A 22,504-nucleotide genomic window follows, 5' to 3' on the forward strand; every position below is an offset into this window, starting at 1 on the left:
TCCCCCTCTTGTCCACTGTTTTGTGAGAGTGAATTGTGTTCCCTTACTGTGAATTGCACACTAGCCACTTAATATTGTCTTTCTGTTTGTCTTTCTTCTTCCAGTAGAATGAAAACTCAGAAAAGAGGTAGGCTTTACTTTATCAGCAGGATTCAAAATAGCACCTAATACATAATGAGCTCTCAAGAAACATTCATTGAAGGTAAATCTTTGTCTCAATATCTTGTGTAGGGTCCTAATAGTTTTCTAATGCAGCTTGAGTAACTTCATATTCTCTCAAACTAATGGGGTTGCTGCAAACCACACAAAACTGGCTGATATACCAGGGGAAGAGGTTCACGTTCCTTCCTATTTCTTGATGAAAACTAGGTCAAGAGATAGAGCCAATTCAATAGTTCAGAATCACTAAATACTGGGAGAAAAAACAAAAACAAAGACTACTGAAATAAACAACTGGCATTTCTCACTTAAAATTTAGAGAAAGTGAGAGAGAAAAGTTACAAGATCAAATTTGAAGACGGAGATGTTAGAGAAAGTAAATGGGGAAAGAAAAATATTAGAGTGAAGGAGGAAAACTAAATCAGAAGGAGGCAAGAGAGAGAGAGCTCACACCATGCTTTAGATATCTATGGTTCTGGGCTTGGGTACCAAGGCTTGCCTTGTAGATAAACTCTAGGGAACACAGCGATGGAGTTAAGTGGGGTGGGGAGGAGAGAAAAGGTAGGGAAGGGCACCAGAACCAGAGATGCGAAAGAGGGTGGCAAGGAAAGACAAGGACCGAGGATAGACGAGTGGAGAGCAATCCAAAAGCAGACTCACATCTCGCCGGAGCTGCAAGCGTTAAGGGGAGGCGGGGAGTGACGCGGTTTGCGTCTGGAGCGGCTCCTTGGAGTCCACAGCATCCACCGCCGGAGCCTCGCCTTCCTTTCTCCCTCTGCAGACATATCGAGACACAAAAAGAGAGGCAAACCCGAGACCAGTGAGAGGAACCCAGCCGCACCATGACCGAAACCACCAAGACCCACGTTATCTTGCTGGCCTGCGGCAGCTTCAATCCCATCACCAAAGGGCACATTCAGATGTTCGGTGAGTCCTCCCGCCCAGCCCCGGAGGCTGCTTCCGCTCCTCTTCTTTCCCAGGCACCTGTGTTTTCCAGGGCGGCTGAACTGGAAGGCGTGTGCCGCTCCAGAGGGGTGCGCCGGCTGATGTGGCTAGTGCTAGGTCAGTCCCCCATTCCCGGCTCGAGGCGGGGGACGCAGACTGCATTTCCCAGACTTCACTTGCTCGGGGCCAGACCTTCTCGCAGGGGGCCAGAGGGTGGGGGAGGGGAGGGGCTGGAGGTGAGAGTCATTTGGGGCCGGGCCGGGGTTCTAGGTTGGAGAATTGGAGTGCCGCGGTGCGGTGCTTTGACTACTTGGCGGGCGAAGACGCGAATGGGGACAGAGGTTGGGGCGCGGAGAAGGGTTGAGGGGGTTGGAGGTAACGTGCTGTTTGTTTAGGATGGGCAGAAAGCTGAAGGAGTTAAATATGGACACAAGCACACTCGCACACGACACCAGCGACAGGGATTGGGGCTTCAAGGAGATTAACGTGGGGCTGACTGAGGGGTCCGGGCGGCCCAGAGGCGAGTGTCGGGGCGATGTGGACCATGTATTGCTCGCGCGGGGTGGAGGCTGAGGGAAGGGGCGCGGGGAGGAGGTGTTGCTGGCCTGCTAAGATCTGACTACGTGGACCCGCTGCCGAGGAAGGGGAGGGGGCGGGGCGGCCTCTGCGGGAGGCCCTCTGCGAGTCGTTGTTGATGGATCCGGGCCCAAGTTGGCGGGGGCTCTGCCCCAGGCGGCGATGGCACCGGAAAGGCTCGCGGCGTGCGAGTGTGTGTATGAGTGTGTGTATGTACGTATGTGCGCCTGAGTGGTGGGATGGGGGCGCACCATCGCGCGTTTGTTTCTTAGAGGCTTTGGGGCGTAGAGAGGGAGAGAGCGAACCGGGGCTTTTGGCCGCCGGTTTAAGGTCCAGCAGAGGCAGGGGAAAGGTGATCGATCGTGCCTGTTGGTGATCTCTCGCCACCGGTGGGGAAACCACGCGGCTTAGCGGCTGCTCCAGCAGGACCCAAAGGGGCAGGGTGTGCGCTTTTAGATCCTGAGGGAGGGACGCGGAGGTCGCTACAGAGGCAGAAATTGAGAAGTTAGAAGTTGGGGGTGCTTTTTGCAGGAACTCAGGGAAATGAGGAGTAGGCAAGAGTGCACTGGGAATGGAAGAGACCGGGTGGGAGGCACTGACCCGGCCCTCCTGTCAGGCGCTCTCCAGAGGCGGCGGTGCTGAAACGCAGGGCGCGCCAAGCTGGCTGCGGGCACACGTGTTTACCCGAGTCTGAGAATTGCAAGAGATTTCCTAGGGCTGTTTAATGAAAGCCGCATCATATTCGTAAAGACCCGGCGAGGTGGCTTAGGTCAGAAATACTCGCCTCTAAAACTAAAAGGTGTGGATCCGCTCTTTTAAAAACCCCATAGGATTACTTTGAGCAGAGGGTCGATCTGGTAGGCATTTTTACATGATCCAGGAAGGGAACTTGAGAGAGAGGTAGCCATCCCTTCCTCACTATTCCTCCAGCTTTTAAAAGTGTTTTATTTGGAACTAATGCCAATTTGTCTGTTAAATAAAAGCATTCGTTCCAGCATCAGGGTAGATCAGAGCATCTCACCAGCCTTCTAAAGGGTATCAGTGTCCTAGGAACACTCTACTTTCACTTTCTTTTGATTCCGGTATCTTCTGCTTAGCCTCCGTTCCCTCTCTGTCCATATTTCTTTTACCCTTTTATGTTGATGATCTTTATATTCTTCTCCCATGATCAAGCAGGGATGGGCTTTCCTTGGGAACCCCTTAGCTCTGGGAATCTTTAGTGGGCCAGAGGGTGCTCCTCCTTTCTTCCTGAAGCTAAGGATGTGGTGTTAATCCTGCTTAGAAAAAGGACTGAGATTTCGATGGAGAACTAGGGACTCTGTCCTGCAGCTGAAGAGAGTTTGGTAGCAGAGATAAAGGCTTTTGTTAGGGGGATGCTGAGATTGCCATGAGCTTTGAGACTATAATAATGTGAAAATAGGCACAGATTGCACAGAGATGTTTATACATAAAATAGACCAAAGGAGAGTTTTAACAATGGTGATTATTTACTTTGTATCAGCAGGAGGATCAAGAAAGAATATCTGTCAACAAAGTTCTTTGAGTGTCCATTAATTAAGGGTAATTCAAAGAATGACCCATAAAAAAAGATGTGATGTGCTCTCTCTGGCTTTTAGGAGCTAATTACCTAATTAAGGATTTAGCATGCAAACTAGTGAAAAGCACAAACAAAAAAGACAAAATAGATATTTAAAAATTTGGGATAAAATCTTTTATTGGGATCTTTATACTCCTGATAAATTTTGTCATTTATTTTTGTAGAGCAGTTTCTGATTAACAAAGCTTTCCATATAAAGTTTCGTTACTTATTTCTATTAAGAACTTTATAAGAAAGGCATCATTATCTCCATCTTATAAATGAGAAACTGACATCAGAGGAAGTGACTTTCTCATGAACCCACATGGAGAGCAGGTGACAGAGTTTTCTTGAACCCCACATTCCTTGTGTAGAGGCCTCTGTAATGCATGAAAGCAGAAGGAAAGGCAGGAGTCTTCTGACTGCTAATTCCATGACTACTCTATTTCCTTCAAACATATACTAACAGATTAGAATGAAATCGATCATCAGCCACCTGGGTCCTAAATATGCCTCTCCTTAATAGTTCTTTCCCATCTTCAAAGAAAGAAATTGTCCATGAACGATTTCCTTCTTTTAAATGGCTTTAAAATTTTTCTCCTCCAAAACACAGAAATATTTAATGCAAGTAAATTATCAAACTTTCTTTAAGGTGACTGAAATTTGTAATAAAAATAGATTGTAAAACAGGTTTTTGAAATTAGATACCTTTAATAAACAGAGTCCCATCTTTTAAAATCCAATTGCATACCCAAGGGAAAAAGAGAAAGAATAAGAAGTGGCATTTAGAACTAAAGAGTCATGCTTCATCTCTGTGAAGTCGCCCTTGTACAACTCTCTGCACTTGTAAAATGTTTTGGAATGAGCTTTTCTTTCACTCTGAAAGGGAAAAGTTCTATTTGTGACTACACAATCATAAAGGAAAAATGTTCGTGGTAGAGATATTTCACACTTACAGACTCAACTGTAACTGAAATGTTTTCGGGGATGAGTTTTGGGCAAAGTAAACCTATAAACTAGTGATATCATATTTCAAAGGTTTGCCTTATTGCATAAGAAGATAACATGAAGCTAGAAGTTTTTTTAAAATGTAAATTCTTGGTTTTTACAACTAAGAGATATTCTAAAGTATAATCTCTATCATATTAAAGTATAACTTCTACATACTTAAAAACTAAGAAAACATACAGTAAACATTTTTATCATCAATAAATTCACCACTGGGAAGTCAACAAGTTTAAATAGAAAAGTAAAAGAGAACTGATAGATTGGTTTGACCATAAAAACTAGAATTAGGGGACTTAATCACAGCCAAAATATATTCTGTTTGCTGATGATTTTGCAAAACACCTGAATTTTCCAGTGATTCTGTTTCAAAATATTTTTACTTTGAACAATTGGATCCTTTGAAAAGATACGCACTCCAATCCCATTCCTCTTAAAGAGTAATGAAAAGGGCTCCCTACTTGTTGCTGTTGCAACAATCAGAAATTGTAAGAAAAATGAATTTGAGTTGCTAGTGATATATAGAGAACTGTTAGAACTCAACAAAGTGTTAAATATGATTGCAATGCTTATATAAAAAGTTACTAAGCACAGTGTTATACTTCTTTTGTACCACTATCTTGTTTGCTCCTACTTTGTGAGATAAACTGTATAATATTATCATTCCCTTTTACAAATGGCAAAGTAGAAGTACAGATGTAAGTCATTTCAGGATATTCAGACTCTCATCCATGATGCACTTTCTTTATTCCCTTATAATGACAAGAATGATATTGAGATTCACCAACACCTGAGAAGAGAGACATCTGAACTCAGCTATGAGCAAAGGGGAATGGGAAATTTACCATTTTTTCCCTGACAACACAGGCCACCAACAAAATAAGTTCAATAAAGATAACTGTTCCCATATCTCATATTTATAATAAGAAAAGACTTTTAATATGTCCATGTTTTCTATTTAACTGTGTCATCAGAAGGTTCCTTCTATGGCTTCCCCCACTTTCTCCTTCCTCCCTACTCTCTGCTACCTCAACTAACACCTGTTTACCTTTAGATTTTAGCTTCACCTGTAGTTTCTCAAATAACTGCCACTGACCCCTATGTGAAGTTTAACTACTCTGACATTTGCTCCCACATCCCTTTATATTTTTCCCATGCTGTAAGTCTCAGTTCATGTTTTGTGACTGTTTTCCATGCCAGAGCTTAATCTCTGTGAGGACAGGAACTGTGCCTGGTTTCATCATTGGTACATTTCCTAGTACCTGGCGTGAAACAGGCTCCCCACAATAGTTGTTGAATAAATAGAAAATAAATCAACGTGTAGTATCTTGTGCTAGACAGAGGAATTAGCCTTGTTCAAGGACTGGGTTGATTAAACAGTCACGCGTGGTATGACGGAACAAAGAAAAATTCAGTATGGCTCAAGGTAAGACTAGAGAGGTAGGTGGGAGTCTGATCCATTATGAAGCCTTGTAAGTCGTGTTAAAGAATCCAGACTTTATCCTGAAGATATTAAGAAGACATCGTGTTGTTTGTTTAAGTAAAGGAGTAAAATAGGCATGTCTTTTAAGCTAAGATTGAATTGGATTTTGAATGTAGGTTGATGAAGGTCAAGAATGAATCAAAAAGGAAAATGTTGATATTTTTGTTCACACAAACAATGGTTTGATTTGCTTCTGCTGAATTTACTGACTGAACCTCATGTGGACATAAGCTAACTGTGAGAGGCAAATCTCCCCTCTGGGTTCATCCCAAACCAAGAGACAGGATATAACCAAGAAAGTTGATGTTCAGTTTCAAAATGAAGAGCTATTTATTTTCAGTTTCGCTTCTCTTTTTGTTTCACTAGTTCCCATTCTGCATATCTAAATGTTTCAGTTTAGAATTAAGAGATTCGTGCACGTGTGTGAGAGAGAGAGAGTGTGTGTGTGTGTGTGTTATTAAGGATTGAATTCAGGGCCTTGCATATGCTAGAAAAGAGATTCTACCATTGAGTTATGACCCCAGTCTAATTATATTTTATCTTATTTTAAGACAGACCTTGCTAAATTGCCCAGACTGGTCTCAAATTTGCAATCCTCCTGCCGCAGCTTCCCAAGTAGCTGGGATTATATGCTGTGCTACTATACCCAATTTCATATGCTTTTTAAGACATAGGTTGATGCTTCCCACTGCAAAGAAATGATAAATGTTTAAGAAGAAGGAAATGCTAACTACCTTGATTTAATCATTATACATTATGTACATGTATTGAATTATCATGCTGTACACCATCAATATGTACAATTATTATGTGTCAAAAAAGGAAACAGTTTGAGTTCTTCTTTGGTAGGAACATCCTTTGAAATGTTATAAATCTCACAGAAACATTTAGACACAAGTTTCCAATGTTAGACCAACTCAAATGAACAGCCTAAAGTGTGGAAGCAAACTAAAAAGCATAACCTGCCAACACTCAAGTTTGAACCTCTCTGTTTCTAAGATACCCTCCGACATGAGAGGATGAGAGAAAATACAAAACTAGATGGAATACGTGTGTGTGTGTGTGTGTGTGTGTGTATACACATATATACACACACATATATATAGTTATTTTTTTCTTTGATAGCCAAGAAGTGTGAAAATAGTCTATATGTGTGACCGGGAAAAAGAATGATGAAAACCCAATTTTGAAAGTGCTTCTTTGAAAAGATTCAAGTCAGTCTGTGTGTGTCCTCCCTCAGCCCCCCCACTCCTCCCTTCTTGCTGGGGATAGCCTTGCACTGCTAGGTCAATGCTCTACCACTGAGCTATACCTGTGGTCCTAAGATTCAAGTCTTAATTTTATAATATCATTGTCCTCAGAGCCACCAATATAATGTTCTATATGTGGTGGTTGCTTAATTAATATTTGTGATACTGTGAAATACTCTTCCCAGTACAGTTCTCCTTCAATTTTAGAGTTCACAGCTCATGCTTAATTGCTCTAAAAAGATCCTAAATACACAAAGGAATACATTTGATATTTTTTCTGTACTTTTTTCTTTCTTTTCTTTCTTTTTTTTGCAATCCTCAACACACAAAACTTTGTTTAACCAAAGGGATTTAGAATAATTCTTTAGGATTTGATTTTACAAATTAAGACCTGGGATATAGAAGTTCATTTTTATAGAGAATTACGTAACTATGGATATGCTCCATATCTCAATATATGTAAATGCAGCATCGGTTCACAGGAGAGAAGTTTTCCATTGCCAGAGATATTCCAATTATAAGCATTCAATTGCACGGAATGCATTTACTTTTTTTGGGTACAGTTTGGCAGCTAGCCTCAGAAGTATTTTAGCTTTAAAAGACGTTTCAACAGCTTACATGGTGCGACCAAGGCCATCCTCCTGACATTGGCTCCCTCCTTTTGTATTTTACATCTCCATGATTTATGAACTCTGCAGCAAAGGCAAATGCTATAACCACTAGCAGCAGCAGCATCTTCCCCTTATCATTCTAATAATGGAGCTACCTTATAAGAGCTTTTTAAAACCCTACTACCATTCAACTGTTCTCTAGTAAATTATGCATCATGTATTTTTCTTAAGTAAGCCAGTCCAGAAAAGTCTTATAATTCTGGAGACGAGGGGCTTAAGAGGAGGAGGGAGGGAGGAAGTCAGACTCAGAGGCCAGTCCCAGAAGTGGTGAGTGGTGGCAGCTGAGTGGCACTCTTGGGCTTCTCTTTCTCTTATATCAGGTTGCCTCCATGTGCCATGCTCTTATACGTGAACCACATTTAACGTTTACCAGACAATAGGTGCATGAGCAAAGTATGGCCCCTTGATAAAGTTTTTCATTTCTTCCCAACGCTTAAACCAAAGGTTTGAACTAATGATTATTCTTCCTTCTTTTGCACACTTGTCTACGTCAGCAAATGTCTGGTGATCTATCTTCAAAATACAACTAGGATCAACCTCTTCTCCCCTCTCTACAATGCTGTTATAAGCCACTGTCATCTTTCATCCAAATCAGCACAGTAAACTTTTTCTTTTTTGTACTGGGGATTGAATCCAGAGGTGCTTTACTACCCTGCTACATCCCCAACCCTTTTAACTTTCATTTCTTAAAAAATTTGAGAAGAGGTCTTGTTAATTTGCCAAGGTTGGCCTCAACCTTGTGATTCTCCGCCTCAGACTTCTGAGTAGTTGTTATTACAGGCACACGCCACCACAACTGACTAGGCTGTTGTTTTTTAAAAATGTGTTTTATTGAGAGTGCCAAATCAACTCTTGTCCATGTTGAAAAGTCTTGGTCTTATCTGCCTTCTTCCCTCACAGTCATTCAGTGGACACTGGGGTTGTCTAATTGCTGGGATTAAGGGCCTTCATACCATGTCCAGTTGCATCTGAATCTTAAACTGCTCTCCCTTCTTCCACTATTGGCCTGAATGCTCAATTCTTAACAAATAATCAGATCAATCCTTTAAAATGTAAGTCAGGTCATATTACTCCTTTGCTCAAAAATCCTCCTTGGCTTCTCCTCTAACTCAGAGTAACAAAGCCATCCTAAAGACCTCCAGGCCTCCTTGATCTGCCACCTTCCCCAAGCCTCTTCTACCTAATTTTTAGCCACTCTCACTGATCTTGCATCAGCCTGTCTTTGAACTAAATGTTCCCACTCCTGGAATAACTGTACCCCAAGTCTGATTCAGTTTCCTCTAAGTCTTTACTCCAGTGTAACATCCACCTCCTACCTACTTAGTGGGTCCTACTCTCCCCCTCACAGAATTTTAAATTGCACCTCACACACTCCCAGTCCCCTAACCCTGCTTGGCTTCTGTCTCTTCTCCCTTAACTCTTATCACCTTTTAACAAATATGTTATTTCCCTGTTTGTCATGTTTATTTAATGTCTGTCTCCCTAGTGAGAATTGAGTGCCTCGCATACAGAGATCTTTGTTTAGTCTGCTTACAAATGCATCTCTGGCTCCCAGAACAGCACCTGGTCCAGAGCCGGTGCTTGATTATATGGTCGTTGAATGAGTGAATGAATGAAATGGCAGAATCACCTACCATCCTTACTTCAAGACTCCAGGAGACTTGTGAGCAGAAAGGGTGGAGCCATGAGAGGGCTCAGTGGCTGTTGATTCATTTAACAAATTTTATTGAGTTTTATGAATGTGCCCTGTGCACATTCATTCATAAAATTAAATAAATTTTTTTCTTGTGCCTCAGGGGATGATCTCTAGATCATGCATGAAACCAAGCAGTTCAGGTGACAGGTGTAATTAAGCAGGTGAGAATGAGGTAAACTGACACACAGTGGAAGAAGCTGTCACTCTGGACATGGTGGAAAGGCTCTCAGAGCAGAAGTCAGAGCTGCCCACGTAAGGGATGGAGATGGCATTCTGCACTGAGAGCAGGATAAAATGTGAAGGCCCCATATGGTGACACATTAAGGACTTTCCAGGAAGCTGGTTACAAACCTGGAGTGTATATGGGTGGGCAGAGGGGAGGGCAGAAAACAAGTTGGGAGAAGCCAATGTCAAGGGGGTTGGATTCTATGTGGCACTTTTAGTGAGTCCTGGAGGGGCGACAGGATGTTTCAGATATGGCAGATGTTGGGCAGCCACCCAGAATGTCAACATTCCTTCTGTTAGCACTTCACGAGGAATATGCCTCTGGGATATCATCTAGTCATCTTAAAGCTTAAAGTTATTATTTCTGTATCATCTTTTGAAATAAAGAGGATTTTTTCTTTTTCTCTCTTTCATGATCTTATTTATTTTCTGAAATGGAACCATTGTACGTGGTACAAACCATTTCTACTAATGGAATAAGTAGGTGAAATATAGTGCTATACAGCCCTCCAAAACACCACGAACAAACAAACAAGCAAACAAAAAACCAAGAATCTCACTTCCCTGATGAGAAGCCGTTCTCTCCTGGATTCTAAACTTACCTCCACTTATGCTTCAGTGGATGGCTCCTGTTGTTCGAGACTTTTCAGTCTTGGCAAACTCAGTTCACCCTAACTCTATCTTAGTAATTTTGTAGAATTTGAGTGTGTGTCTGATTTCTTTTCCACAGGCTTAATTGTCTGAAAAGTAAGTACAATGGAGACACTTTCCTTTGAAACTTGTTTTAGTTCTAATGCTAGAGATTTTGAGAAAGATATATATTTCTAGTCTTTTTCTTTTTTTTTTGCGGTACTGGGGATCGAACTCAGGGCCTTGTGATTGCGAGACAAGCACTCTACCAGCTGAGCTATCTCCCCAGCCCCTATATTTCTAGTCTTGCTATAAATCTATGGTTTTCCATGACTTTTTGAATCATTATTATATCATTATAAAGACTCAAAGAAGTGACATTCCAGTGAGGTTTGGGCTTTCCAATGCTTTATTCTTCAATAATATTCTAACCCTTTGTCTTGGTACCTATGAAGAGGTGGAATGTTCATTCCATGGAGCACCTAGATGAAACCATATCAATAACTATTCATACTATTTTTGAAATATTTATGGGCTGATACATATTTAGCAGCATGTGACTCATTCTGTGAACTACAAGTTCTTTAAAATAAGGCAATTTTTGCTGGGCGTGATGGCACACACCTGTAATCCTAACTTCAAAGGAGGCTGAGGGAGCGGGATCTCAAGTTTGAGGCCAGCGTAGGAAATTTAGCAAGATCCTGCCTCAAAAAGAAAAAAGAAAAAAAGACTGAGAACGTAGCTGAGTGGTAGAGAGCTTGCCTAGCATGTGCAAAGCCCTGGGTTTAATTTGCAGTACTGAAAAAATAATTGGAAAAATGTAAAAAAAAAATGAAACAAGGCAATTTAAAAGAATTAGACTGTTACTCATTATAAATTAAGCTTAAGAAAGAACTGATGTTTTGTACATAGAAATTCAAGCCATAATTACTTTATTTACCATGAACCAATCTTTCTAAGTCGTATTTGAGAGTTATTTTCTTGTTATGTCCTAGGGAATCAAAGTTATAGGTAATATATAATTTTTCCATGCTGTGAACAATGTGGATAAACAGTGGGTAAATGTTTCAGTTTTTCCTATTCATTCCTTCTCTTTATATGGAAACTAGTAACTGAATTGGTTTGTGAATACATTTAGTCTCTTAGAGCCCTATTTGTCTCATCTGTGAGATAGGCTGACCGATATAACTGAGGAGTTGGCAATCTGTGGACTGTGGCCCAGTGTGGCCACCTGTCTTTGTAAGGCATGAAAGCTAAGGATAGCTTTTACATTTTTAAATAGTTGAAAAAAGTGTAAAAGAAGAATACTTTATGAAATTAAAATTTTATTGTTCATAAATAAAGTTTTATTGGCACATAGCCATACTTATTCACATGTGTATTATTTATGGATGTTTTTGTACTAAAATAGCAGAGTTGAGTAGTTGCAACAGAACAATTTGTGTTCATGCTTCATAATCCCTATAGACTGCAAAATGTAAAATATGTACTACTGGACATTTCTTTTTTAATTAAAAAAATTTTTTTTAGTCGTTAATGGATCATTATTTATTTATTTATTTATTTATTATTTATATGCGGTGCTGAGAATCAAACCCAGTGCCTCCCACATTGCTAGGCAAGCATTCTAACCACTGAGCTACAACTGAAGCCCCTACTACTAGACATTTACAGAAAAAGTTTGCCAACCCTTGATAGAACCCACCTCTGGGGGTTGGAATGAAAGTGAATCAAGTGTTCTCAACACAGGAAGTACAGTTGAAGTCCGTTATCTGGACAAACTCTTTAATGAGCAATTTTCAGTTTAAACTAAATCTCTAAAAAGACTCATTTAAGCAGCAAATGTAGTTTCGGTTTCATAAGTGTAATTTTTCTGGCTGACTGGATAAATGATCATGTTCACAATGGGATGATTTTCTGGTGTTTGGTTTACACTGGAAATTGATTAGCCCCTCTGGCTAATGTTGGACATTTATCTGCTATTAAACATTAGGTGTACTTTCCCATCCTTTTCTTGATTCTCCACTACCTCTTCTTTAAAATTTAATATTTTATATACTTTTTGTTTGAGAATTTAAAAAACTTAGCACACCATTTGCATAATAAGGCTTTTACAGGCTGCTCTGGCGTCACATCCAGTTTCTCTGCAGCCTCTCACCTCCCTCTGAACTTTGATAGCACTTGGTTTGTACCTCTGATATAGCACTTAGCACATTGTGCCAAGAGTTGTAGCTATTTGTGTCCAGGCTTTATAGTCACTATCAGACTTAGTCCCTTGCCAGGTCTTCTGACTTTTATATCTCCCAAGGTGCCTAGCACAGTGCTCTAAGCACAAAGAAGATACTACAAATATTTAGCAAATGAATGAATTGTTGAACTGTTAGGAATATTCAGAATGGCAACACGTAGGCAAAATAGGTAATTAGAAAAAAGACAAGTATTTGGGAACCAGGAAATAACAGGAATTCATGATTCATGTAAGAATCAAGAAAACAAGACAGATAATGAATCCAAGGTGCCAATGATTCAGGGACTTCAAGGGTGAGATAATTCTTGCCTTGAGATAGGAAAGTTAGAGCTTCCTATGCTGGAACCCCCTCCCAGAGCATAGTCTGCACAAGTATGGTGATCACAGTGGGAATCTGCAAGTCATGTTGGGGAGCTATTAAATAATGTAACTTGGCAGGAGTTGAATTTTAACACTGTCCACTGGAGGCTTTAGTCAGATGCATGGTACATCTAGAAATGCTTTCTCGGTGAGTTGAAAGTAGGTTTGAAGATGGCAGAGGAGTTTTCTTTTTGTATATTCACAGTTTAAAAAAAAAAAAGGTTTTATGTATATTGTAACCACCTTGAAATTATTTACTCATGAACAATCAAACAAGACAAAAATTTGTGGCTTGCCAACTTTAAGTTTTCATTTTCAGAAATCTCAGAATTTCTATTTGAAGGAAATTTCAAAAATCATGTCAATATTCATCCAGTCCTGAAATCCTCTGTAAAACATTATCCCAAGTGTCTTTTCAATCTCTGTCTAACATAGAGGGAATGTACTCTTTTCCAAAGCAGCCAAGGAGAACTTGGCACAATTGGGCCTTTTCATGATTGTTTGGTCTTTTGGACTGACCCTGGATTTCCTGAGACTTTCATGCCTTGGCCTTCATTCTTTTCCTTGAGATCCAGGGAACGGGTCTTGTTTGCCTTGTATTTGGGAGATGTTCAAATAGTCAAAACAGCTACTCCATCTTCCCCATCAATCTTTAGGTTTCCTTCAGCTGAACGTGCATTATCATTTTTTCACTTCACCCTGGCTCATCGTCAGACATATTCTCCTTGTCTATATCCCCCTTATGTTCAATTCATGATGCAGCCTTGATGTGGTCTGATGCATGCTGTGTGATCTATTACTGAATTTAGTGTAGTGGTCATTCCCTTTATTTGTGGTGCTGTGGCTCTCTCTTGCATCAGGTAAGGCCAGCATAGTGTCCTGACACTCTAAATAACTGGTCAATTTGGCAGACTGAACTGCTGAACTAGTCCAATTTATTTATTTATCTTATATTTTTAGTTGTATGTGGGCACAATAACATTTATTTATTTATTTATTTATGTGGTGCTGAGAATCGAACCCAGTGCCTCACATGTGCTAGGCAGGCGCCCTCCGACTGAGCCACAACCCCAGCCCATAGTTCAACTTATTTTTTTTAAAAATCTAACTGCTGTATTGTCAAGACGTGCTGCCTTTGGAACTTTGCAGGTCAGAGCACATGCTTAATTGTATGAGATGTCAATTGCACACTGGGAATGACATCCTACCTTTGGAGAAAGAAAGCAACTCTGCAGGGTCCCAGACAAGGCTGAGGCTAGGAGTTTCTAGATTCTGGACATTTCTTAATATTTCATTGAATGTGCTGTGTTTTAAAAATTTTGCAGTCCTGGGGAGTGAATGCAGGGCTTCGTGTGTGCTAGGCAAGTGTTCTACCTCTGAACTAGATCCCCAGTCTTTCTTAAAATTTTGAGACAGGATCTTGCTACATTGCCCAGGCTGTCCTCAAATGTGTGATCCTTCTGCCTCAGTCTTCGAAGTAGCTAGGATTATAGGCACACACACTATTTTTTTTAAATGTGTTCATTTTTTTATTATTTTTTAAATGTGTTTTGTGGAAAGTTCCAAATCAACTCTTGTCCGTGTTGAAAAGTCCTGATTTTGTCTAGCTCCTTCCCTCACCACCATCCTGTGAATACTGCCTTATTCCAGGTTTCCCATGAGAGAGGGAAAAAAAAATGCCCTTGTTTTCTGCAATGGTTACTTTGTCCCAGCAGAGGTGGGCAGTGTCGCATTTAAATTGTTCTGGTGGAATCTTTGAAAAAAAAAAAAAAAGGTGTCATTTTACTTATGGAAAATTCCAAACATATGCAAAAGTAAACAGAATGACACAATGAACCCCAATGTTACCTGTCACCCAACTTCATTAATTATCAGTTCGTTATCCATCTTGATTTATTGATCCCCTGGTGCACTCCCCCACTCCTGCCCTGTATTATTTTGCAGCAAATTCCGGACATCCATGATTCCAGGGCAGACCCTTTCCTCTGGTGTATAATTGCTTCTCTTTCTATCTTTTCTCTGCTAACGGACTGGGTTTTTCTCTTCCCTGTTTTGTTGGTCCACAGTTTGGGTTGCAGGTGAGGCTGGCATGGGGGCAAGGTCTGATTCCCATCTTTGAGCAGATAGAATGCCTCCACTCCAGTCAATAGCCCCGGACACTTCAGCATCAACATTGCCTTAAAATGTGGGATTTGTGGCCATTCCCATCTTTCTCCCATCCTGGGGTCCTCTTAGAAAGCTTGTCTCCAGTAGGGCTTCCATTAGACACAACGGACCATTCTTCCCTGACATGGAACATTCGGCTCTTTATTGCTTGCCATTTAAAGCCATGAATGTGTTCAATGTTTCTACATCAGTGGTTCCCAAGCTCTGGGGGTCTCCAACACCCATGCTTTCTCATAAAGAATACGATCTAGGAACTGTTTCCAGTGTTTCTAATCATCCGTATTCACCCTCAAATATGGCACACACTCTAGTCAAGTATCAAGTTTCTGATACTTATCAGAGTATCAAGTTTGAATTATCAGTTTGGTTAGGTGGAGTCATACTGATCAGGAGTCAGGATTGGTAGTCATGGATATCTTTGATGAACAGAAGAATGGGAACAATTTTTCTTCCATTCTCTCACTGGAGGAGAAAAATAATTAAATAAATTCTGTTTGGTGACAAGTTTAGCCCCTGCAATAGCCCTGGAATTCTTGGCCTGTTTGACCTGACTTTAAACTCTGTAAAATTAAAATAAAATCCTTCTTTACTGATCTCTTAAATCCTTTCCTTCTGCTGCTTTAAATCAACTTTTCAACGTGTATTGTCTTGCACTTTTGTTATCATTTGTATTTAAATGTCATGAATAAAGAACTCCCTGCCGGAAAGTGGGGGGGATGCTAAAGCCCCACATCCAGCTTGCCCAGTAAATCATAGGGCTATGAATATTCATTTCAAAGGTCTGACCGACTTCTCCCCCTGTGAAATTTGCCCTCTTTTGATGCACTTGTTAAGACTATTTTTTTTTTTTTTTTTTTTTTTTTTTTTGTGGTTTCCATTGAGGTCCTACTGAGCTCTGATGGTGGGTGGGGAAGGAATGGTGGGTTGTAAAGACAGTCTCCCATGCAGCCACAGGTGCTTTAAGGTGGCTCCCTCCTCTACTCCGCACTCACTGCACCTCTCTCTCATAGAGGCAACTTTGTTTATTTTGGTTGATTGTGACTTGTAAAAATTCTCGCTTAAGGAAATGAAGAAAAAAAAAGTATTTCTGCAGTCATGAAAGGCCTGGAAGGTGGGAAAAAGGAATAAGAAATGGTTTATAAGGAATCATTTAATTATTATGTGACAATAGCTTGGGGGTAAAGTCTGAAATTTGGGAATTAAAAAGACTAGGAGAGAAAATTGAAAATTCAACCTGTCAGTGAGATCTTCCTCAGCTTCCTTTCTACTTCCCCTTTGAACCTGCCTCGGAGGGCGTCTGCCCAGAGGCCTTTGTGGGAAATGGAATCACCTACTGAAGCTCTTTTTGTCTTGGGGGAGCAGACTGGGGAGCTTGTTGGTCTGACATCCCTGACACTGCAGGATTTTCTGGCCTGTGCTGTGACCAAGCCTGTTCATCCCTTTCATTAATAATCACTGTAAACTCACAAGCGAGCTAATATTTCTGAACTCTACTCTGTGCCAGTTGCTGGTTTAATTGCTTTCCTTTTCTTACCTCATTTCACCCTTAAAACAATTCTATCATCATCTGCATTCAGCTAATGATCAGAGTGTTTAGGTAACTTGTGTCAAGCAACACAAGAACTGCACGGCAGCGGAGAGATGAACCTGTGTGCTCTCTTCTTTATTTTTTGGTGGCACTGGGTGTTGGAACCAGAGGTGCTCCCACTGAGCTACGTCCCCAAGTGCTTTTTATTTTGAGATGGTCTCACTCAATGGCCCAAGCTAACCTCAAACTTGTGATCCTGACTCAGCCTGAGTTACTGAAATTTCAGGCATGCGCCATGGAAGGTGGGAAAAAGGAATAAGAAATGGTTTATTAGGAATCGTTTAATTATTATGTGACAATAGCTTGGGGGTAAAGTCTGAAATTTGGGAATTAAAGAGACTAGGAGAGAAAATTGAAAATTCAACCTGTCAGTGAGATCTTCCTCAGCTTGATTTTTTTTTTTTTTTTTTTTTTTTTTTGCAGTGCTGGGGATCGAACCCAGGGCCCTGAGCTTGCAAGGCAAACACTTTACCAACTGAGCTATCTCCCCAGCCTCTGGGCTCTGACTCTTGAGGTGACAGTTTCAGCTACCGTGAGATGATGTCTTGCTTTTGCGTTGAGTGAGATGCAGTCCTCAGCGCTGTGTTAAGGCTGTGACAATGGGGAAGGGGGGCCAGCTCCAGGGTTTGTGTGCAGCGAGGCTGGTGCTGCTCAGAGGGCTGGGATCGGGGTGCCTGCTCAAGGCAGCTGAGTGTGGAAAGGCAGGAGACTCCAGGCCACCAATGAAACCTGTAGGCAAGTCCAGAGGACAGAGGGACGAGCAAGAAGAGTAGGGCTCATCCCAGAGCCAGGAGCACTGGAGGGAAACAGGAGAAGCTTGGGAGCAAATCAAGAAGGCTCCTGGGTGGTGACTCTGGGTGGTGAGGCATAGCCACACATGCCTTTGTGCTACCTCACAGATTCGGGGTCAGGATAGATGGATTCTTTTATACTGAAGTTTTTATTTCATTTTATTTACTAATTTTTTTTTTCTGAACCCAGAGCCTTCGGCATGCTAGGCATGCTCTGCCACTGAGCTAGATCTCCAGTCCTCTTTTACATTGTAGTTGATTAGAGTGTCCACAGATAATTGTTCAACAACCTCTGCCCCTGACACACTGTAAAATCAGTGTAACCGTACCTACTGACTGGGCCATCATGAGGGTCAAATGGAATAATGTGCATGTACCTCCTTGAACTGCCTGCCTCTCACCTTGGGCCTGAGGGCTCTATTCCACTCCTACAAAATCCTAGACCTGAGCTCTGATGAGTGCTGTAGGTTTTACTAAACAGTTTAGGACAAGATGGCAGGGCTTGGGGTACACAACCCCAACAGCTCCCTGAAGGTCCCACTCAACTCTAGGGACGGAAGTTCCGTTCTTCCCCATAAGGCAACCTGCTTTCCCTACTGTCCCTGCTCCTCTCAGTTTTCTGGGTCCACCTGCTCCTCTGTCAACTTTCCCATCTCTAAGTCCCTTCACTGGCCCACCCGACTCAGTAAGCTAAGAATCCTCTGCTAGTAAACTCTGACAGCTATGTTCCTGCCACTCAGACAAGGCTTACAGCCCGTCATTTCATACATGGTGTCTGGTCAACAGTAACGGTGATAAAAGGGGGTAATATCAGCAGTTGTTGCCAGTGTCTGTCCCGTGATGTCTTGCCTGGTCCAGCACACGGTTGCTTGTGTTAGTGGAGAGTTGAAGTGGCTGAGGCAAAGAAGGGCGGTGCTGGACATCAAGGGATGTTGTGGACTGGCTGGGATCTTAGAGAGACCTGAAGACAGGTGGACCTTGTCAGTGAGCATCCGGAAGTCACCAGAGAGGCAGACGCCCGGCTGGGGCAATTTACTCTCCTTTTTGTAATCCCTGGTCACTTAACTGTCAGTGAGAAGAGAGGGACTGGCAAAGAGCCCTGTCTGTGCCCCGTGGATGGAAGACCTCGTTTGAGTGTGAGCCCTTGGTGGGTCCTGCAGGGACAAGTGGGGAAGCTTGTGCCCCTAATCTCCCTGCAGAAGAGGGCGGGCAGCTTCTCCTGCTGGAAGGACGGGGGCAGTTGTCAGGTGACCGCTGCTCATCCGGGAGGGCTGGCAAGAGAACCACAGTTTGGGGGCCAGAGTTTTGTGCCTGTCCTCACCCCATCGCCTTTCTACCCTTGCAGAACCTCTCACCGGAACCTAAGGTGACTTAAGGTAGAGACAGTCTCCACAGAACAGAAAATAATCAGATTTGCAGTTGGAAGAGACTTCAGAGGTCATTCATTCACTGTTGGATACATTCCATGACAGAGAGCTCATTCCAGTCTCTTTTTTGCTGGGAAGCTTCATTTATTAGAAAGCTCTTCTGACTTGAATGAAATCTGTGCCTCATAACTTAGGTTTGTTCTATTGCCACCTTCTGAAACTGTCAACCAGGCTCTGTTTTATTTAGCTATACTATCACCCCATTTCCTTGACACCTGGACTGGAAATCTTGAACATCTTTGATACTAAATGTCTAATAATACATTTTGTAGCATCCCCAGCCAGCAGTGTAAAGCATGATCCACCCCATTATTGGATGCGGGGTTTGTGAGTGGCATGTTAATGACTTATTACTTGACATCTAACATGGCTCATCTGTTCGCTCGCTATGAATCTCTGTCCTTTTCCCCTCTGTAGCACTATCATCCCCTGGCAATATTTTACATGATTTCTTTATTGTCTATCTTTCCTCAAAAAACAAACTCCATGAGAGCATGACCTTGTTCTGATCTATATTGTCTTATATTACATCCCACATTTAGAATAATGCCAGGGTACCAGGAATACTCCACTAGTATTTGTTGAATATGTCAAGAACCAAATTAGGATAGTGAACATTCCAGATTCCATCAGTATTCATTTGAGTGCTCCAGAGAGGGGCAAGTTGATTTTTTTAAGTCTGACTGGGAGAGCAGCAATAAGCCTAATCCTGAAATCAGTGACATATGTTCACCCCAGTTTTGCACATGTCTTCTGGGTGATCCTTGAGTTAGATATTTAATTTCTCTGAGGCTTACCTTCCTTATCTGTAAAATGGGATTGGTAGCTTCTGTCCCGTTTACATCATGGGGATGTCCTGGGGATGAAATTCTTTCTCCTGGGGAGAAAGAATTTTTGTGAGCTGGAAAGCATTATGTAAATATGAGTTGTCATTATTATGATTGAGGTTGTAAAATCTTGATCTAGTTAAAGTATATTGGCCTGAGAATGAATTATCTTCTACTTGAGGTAAATTAATTTCTGGAGGGCTAGGGATCATATAATTTTTAGAAATTTTCTGTACGAGTTACCAACTCTGCTGTCAACAAACACTTGAGTGCCTACTATGTGGAAGCGTTATTCCACTTGCTAGAAGTACAGCAAAGAACAAAACAGGCAGAAATCCCTGTCCTCATGGTGTTTACAGTCTAGAGGCAGCAGAAAGACAATGAATAATAAATAAGTAAATTATGTAGTATAGTAATATTCTAAGTGTTAAGGAATAAACAAGAGGAATGAACAGGATAAAGGAATAGAGTACTGGGGTAGGGATTGCAGTTTTTGAGGATAATCAGAGAATATCTCACTGGAGATGATGCTTGAGCAAAGACTTGAAGGAGATGAGGATTGGACCATAGAGATGGTGGGAAAGCATTTCAAGGACAGGAAACAGCAAGTACAAAGACCCTAAGCTGAGAGTTTCTTTATATGTCCAACAACAAATAAATAAAAATGAGACCAGTGTGCAGGAAGAGAGATGGAGTGATAGATGGCATTAGAGAGAGAACAGATGGTCGCATTATGCAGGGCCTTAGAGGACATTGTTAGGACTTTGGCTTTTATTCCCAGAGGAAAGAGCCATTTGGAAGACTTGAAGAGAATTGTTACATGTTCTGACTTCCCATTGGACTTATTCTGGCTACAGTAATAAAAATAGACCATAGATGTCGAGCACAAAAACAGAGAATCGGGAAGTTACTGAATGAAATCTAGAGGAGAGACAATGGTGGTTTGGGCCAGGAACAATAGGATTTTAGATGGGTGTCACAGGAACTGCCAATAGGATTTGCTGATAGATTTGTTTTGGTCAGAGAGAGAAAAAAAAAAAAAAAACAAGACTAAGGATGAGCCAAGAGTTTTAGCCTGAGCCCTTAGAAGAACAGAGCTTCCTTTTACTGATGTGGGATGACTGTTGGAAGAGCAGGTGTGGGAGAGAATGGCAGGAGCTCAATCTTGGACATGGTACTTCTGAGAGGTTGATTAGACATTCCAGTGGAGATGTTGAGTAGGCACAGAAGAGTCCGAGCCAGAAATAAAAAATACAAATAAATAAATAAATGGGGCGTCATCAGCATGTTGTTGGTATTTAAAGCCACAAGACTGACTGAGAATACCAAGAGAGTGAGTGTGGATGCAGAAGAGGTCAAGGACTGTCTGCTGGCCGGGGCGCTGCCGTGGTTAGAGGCCAGGTAGATGGGGAAGGGACCGCACTGCCCACTGGGAGGGAGCAGCCAGCGAGGCAGAGGGAAGCCGGGAGACTCTGATATCCTAGAAGCCAAGGGAAGCGCGTGCTTCAAGGGGGCTGTCAAATGTCACTGAGATGTCAGCTAAGGTGAGCAGAGAGAACTGACAGCTTCACAAAGTGGAGACGGGGAAGCTTAGACAAGAGAACATTTTCTGGAGTGGCGGGGACAGAAGCTGTGAGTGTAAAATAGAAAGAGGAACATAACTGCAAAGAGCATCTTCAGACACTTTTGAGGACTGTTACTCTAAAGGAGGATGGAGAAGGGTACAGCTGGTGGAGGACATGGTGAAGGGTCAAGAGAGGGGTTTTGCTGTTTATTATTTCTCGAAGGTGGGAGAATTAATGGCATGTTAATGGGAATCATCCAGTGGATATGAACAAAACTATAGTACAAGCCAGACATGGGAGAAATCTTGGATGAATGTCCTTTGGGTCAAAGTGAAATGCAGGAGCTGGCCTTGCCACCAGCATCAACCACGCATCCATAGTAATAGAAGAGATGGTAGAGAATGTGGGCTCACATGCAGGTGGGTGGGCGAATATGGTGGGGGGCATGGGGAAACTCTCCTGAGAGCTTCTGTTCTCTCAGAGCAATAAGGAAAAAGGTCATCCTTGCAGAGTGAGGCCAGGGATGCAGAGGAGGCATTGGAATTTGAAGTGAGAAGAGAAATATGCAAGAGAAGCAGGGACAGAGCACAAGCGATTTGGTGAAGGAGGTGTTTCTCTGAGGACTTTGGCAATTCACTCGTGGGAGGGAACTCTACAGTGCCAGTCCCATTTGCAAAATGTCAGACGTTCCTATCCTTTCTGCAAGCTTTCTTGGTCAGATTTGTATCAATTTTTAGGCATAAGTTTTGCCTAAAACTCACTTGCTCATCACTCCAAATGATTTGTCAGAACGGTCATGGTATTTTACAAAATTGACTTTATAAAAAGGAAAAAATGTTATATACTAACCTAAGCTGACCTTCAAAATGTTCCAAATTTATGCAGCATTACACGGTTTAATTTTGCCTTCACATGGATTCATCAGGAGGTCAGTCTTGACCTGGGAGAAGAAATATTTCTTTTGTTGGGAATCAATGTGCTATCCTTTACACTTTTTTCAGGCAAAACGGTTTATCTGGTGAGGCATTCCTAACCTGAGTTATATTATGTATTTTTAAAATTTTAAGTGCTCACTTGAATCACTACCTTTTAGATAGCTTCAGAGTCTCCAATTTTGGTTTTAAGTATAACTTGTATATCAACCATTAGAATCAAATAGTCAACCAGTATTTGTGAGGCAATTATGATGTACCCACCTGGAAATCACAGTGTGCAGTGATAACAGGTATGTACTTGGCATTAACAAAGTACCACGGAGGCAAGGAGGAATGCCCTCTCAGGCTGCTTACTCATCATGAGGAAACTGAGGATCGACG

General features: G+C 41.8%; 1 protein-coding gene across 1 annotated transcript in view; it reads left to right on the plus strand.

Annotated features, from left to right (window-relative positions):
* The first annotated feature begins 883 nt into the window (after nucleotides 1-883).
* Nucleotides 884-22,504, plus strand: part of Nmnat2 (nicotinamide nucleotide adenylyltransferase 2) — a 144,305-nt gene continuing 122,684 nt past the window's right edge. The window contains exon 1 of the mRNA XM_047521701.1: nucleotides 884-1,086. Coding sequence (XP_047377657.1) covers nucleotides 1,002-1,086 — 85 coding nt within the window. The 5' untranslated portion in view covers nucleotides 884-1,001. The remainder of the gene's footprint in view (nucleotides 1,087-22,504) is intronic.

This window comes from Sciurus carolinensis, chromosome 12 (genome assembly GCF_902686445.1).
Source record: "Sciurus carolinensis chromosome 12, mSciCar1.2, whole genome shotgun sequence".
Taxonomy (NCBI): Eukaryota; Metazoa; Chordata; class Mammalia; order Rodentia; family Sciuridae; genus Sciurus; species Sciurus carolinensis.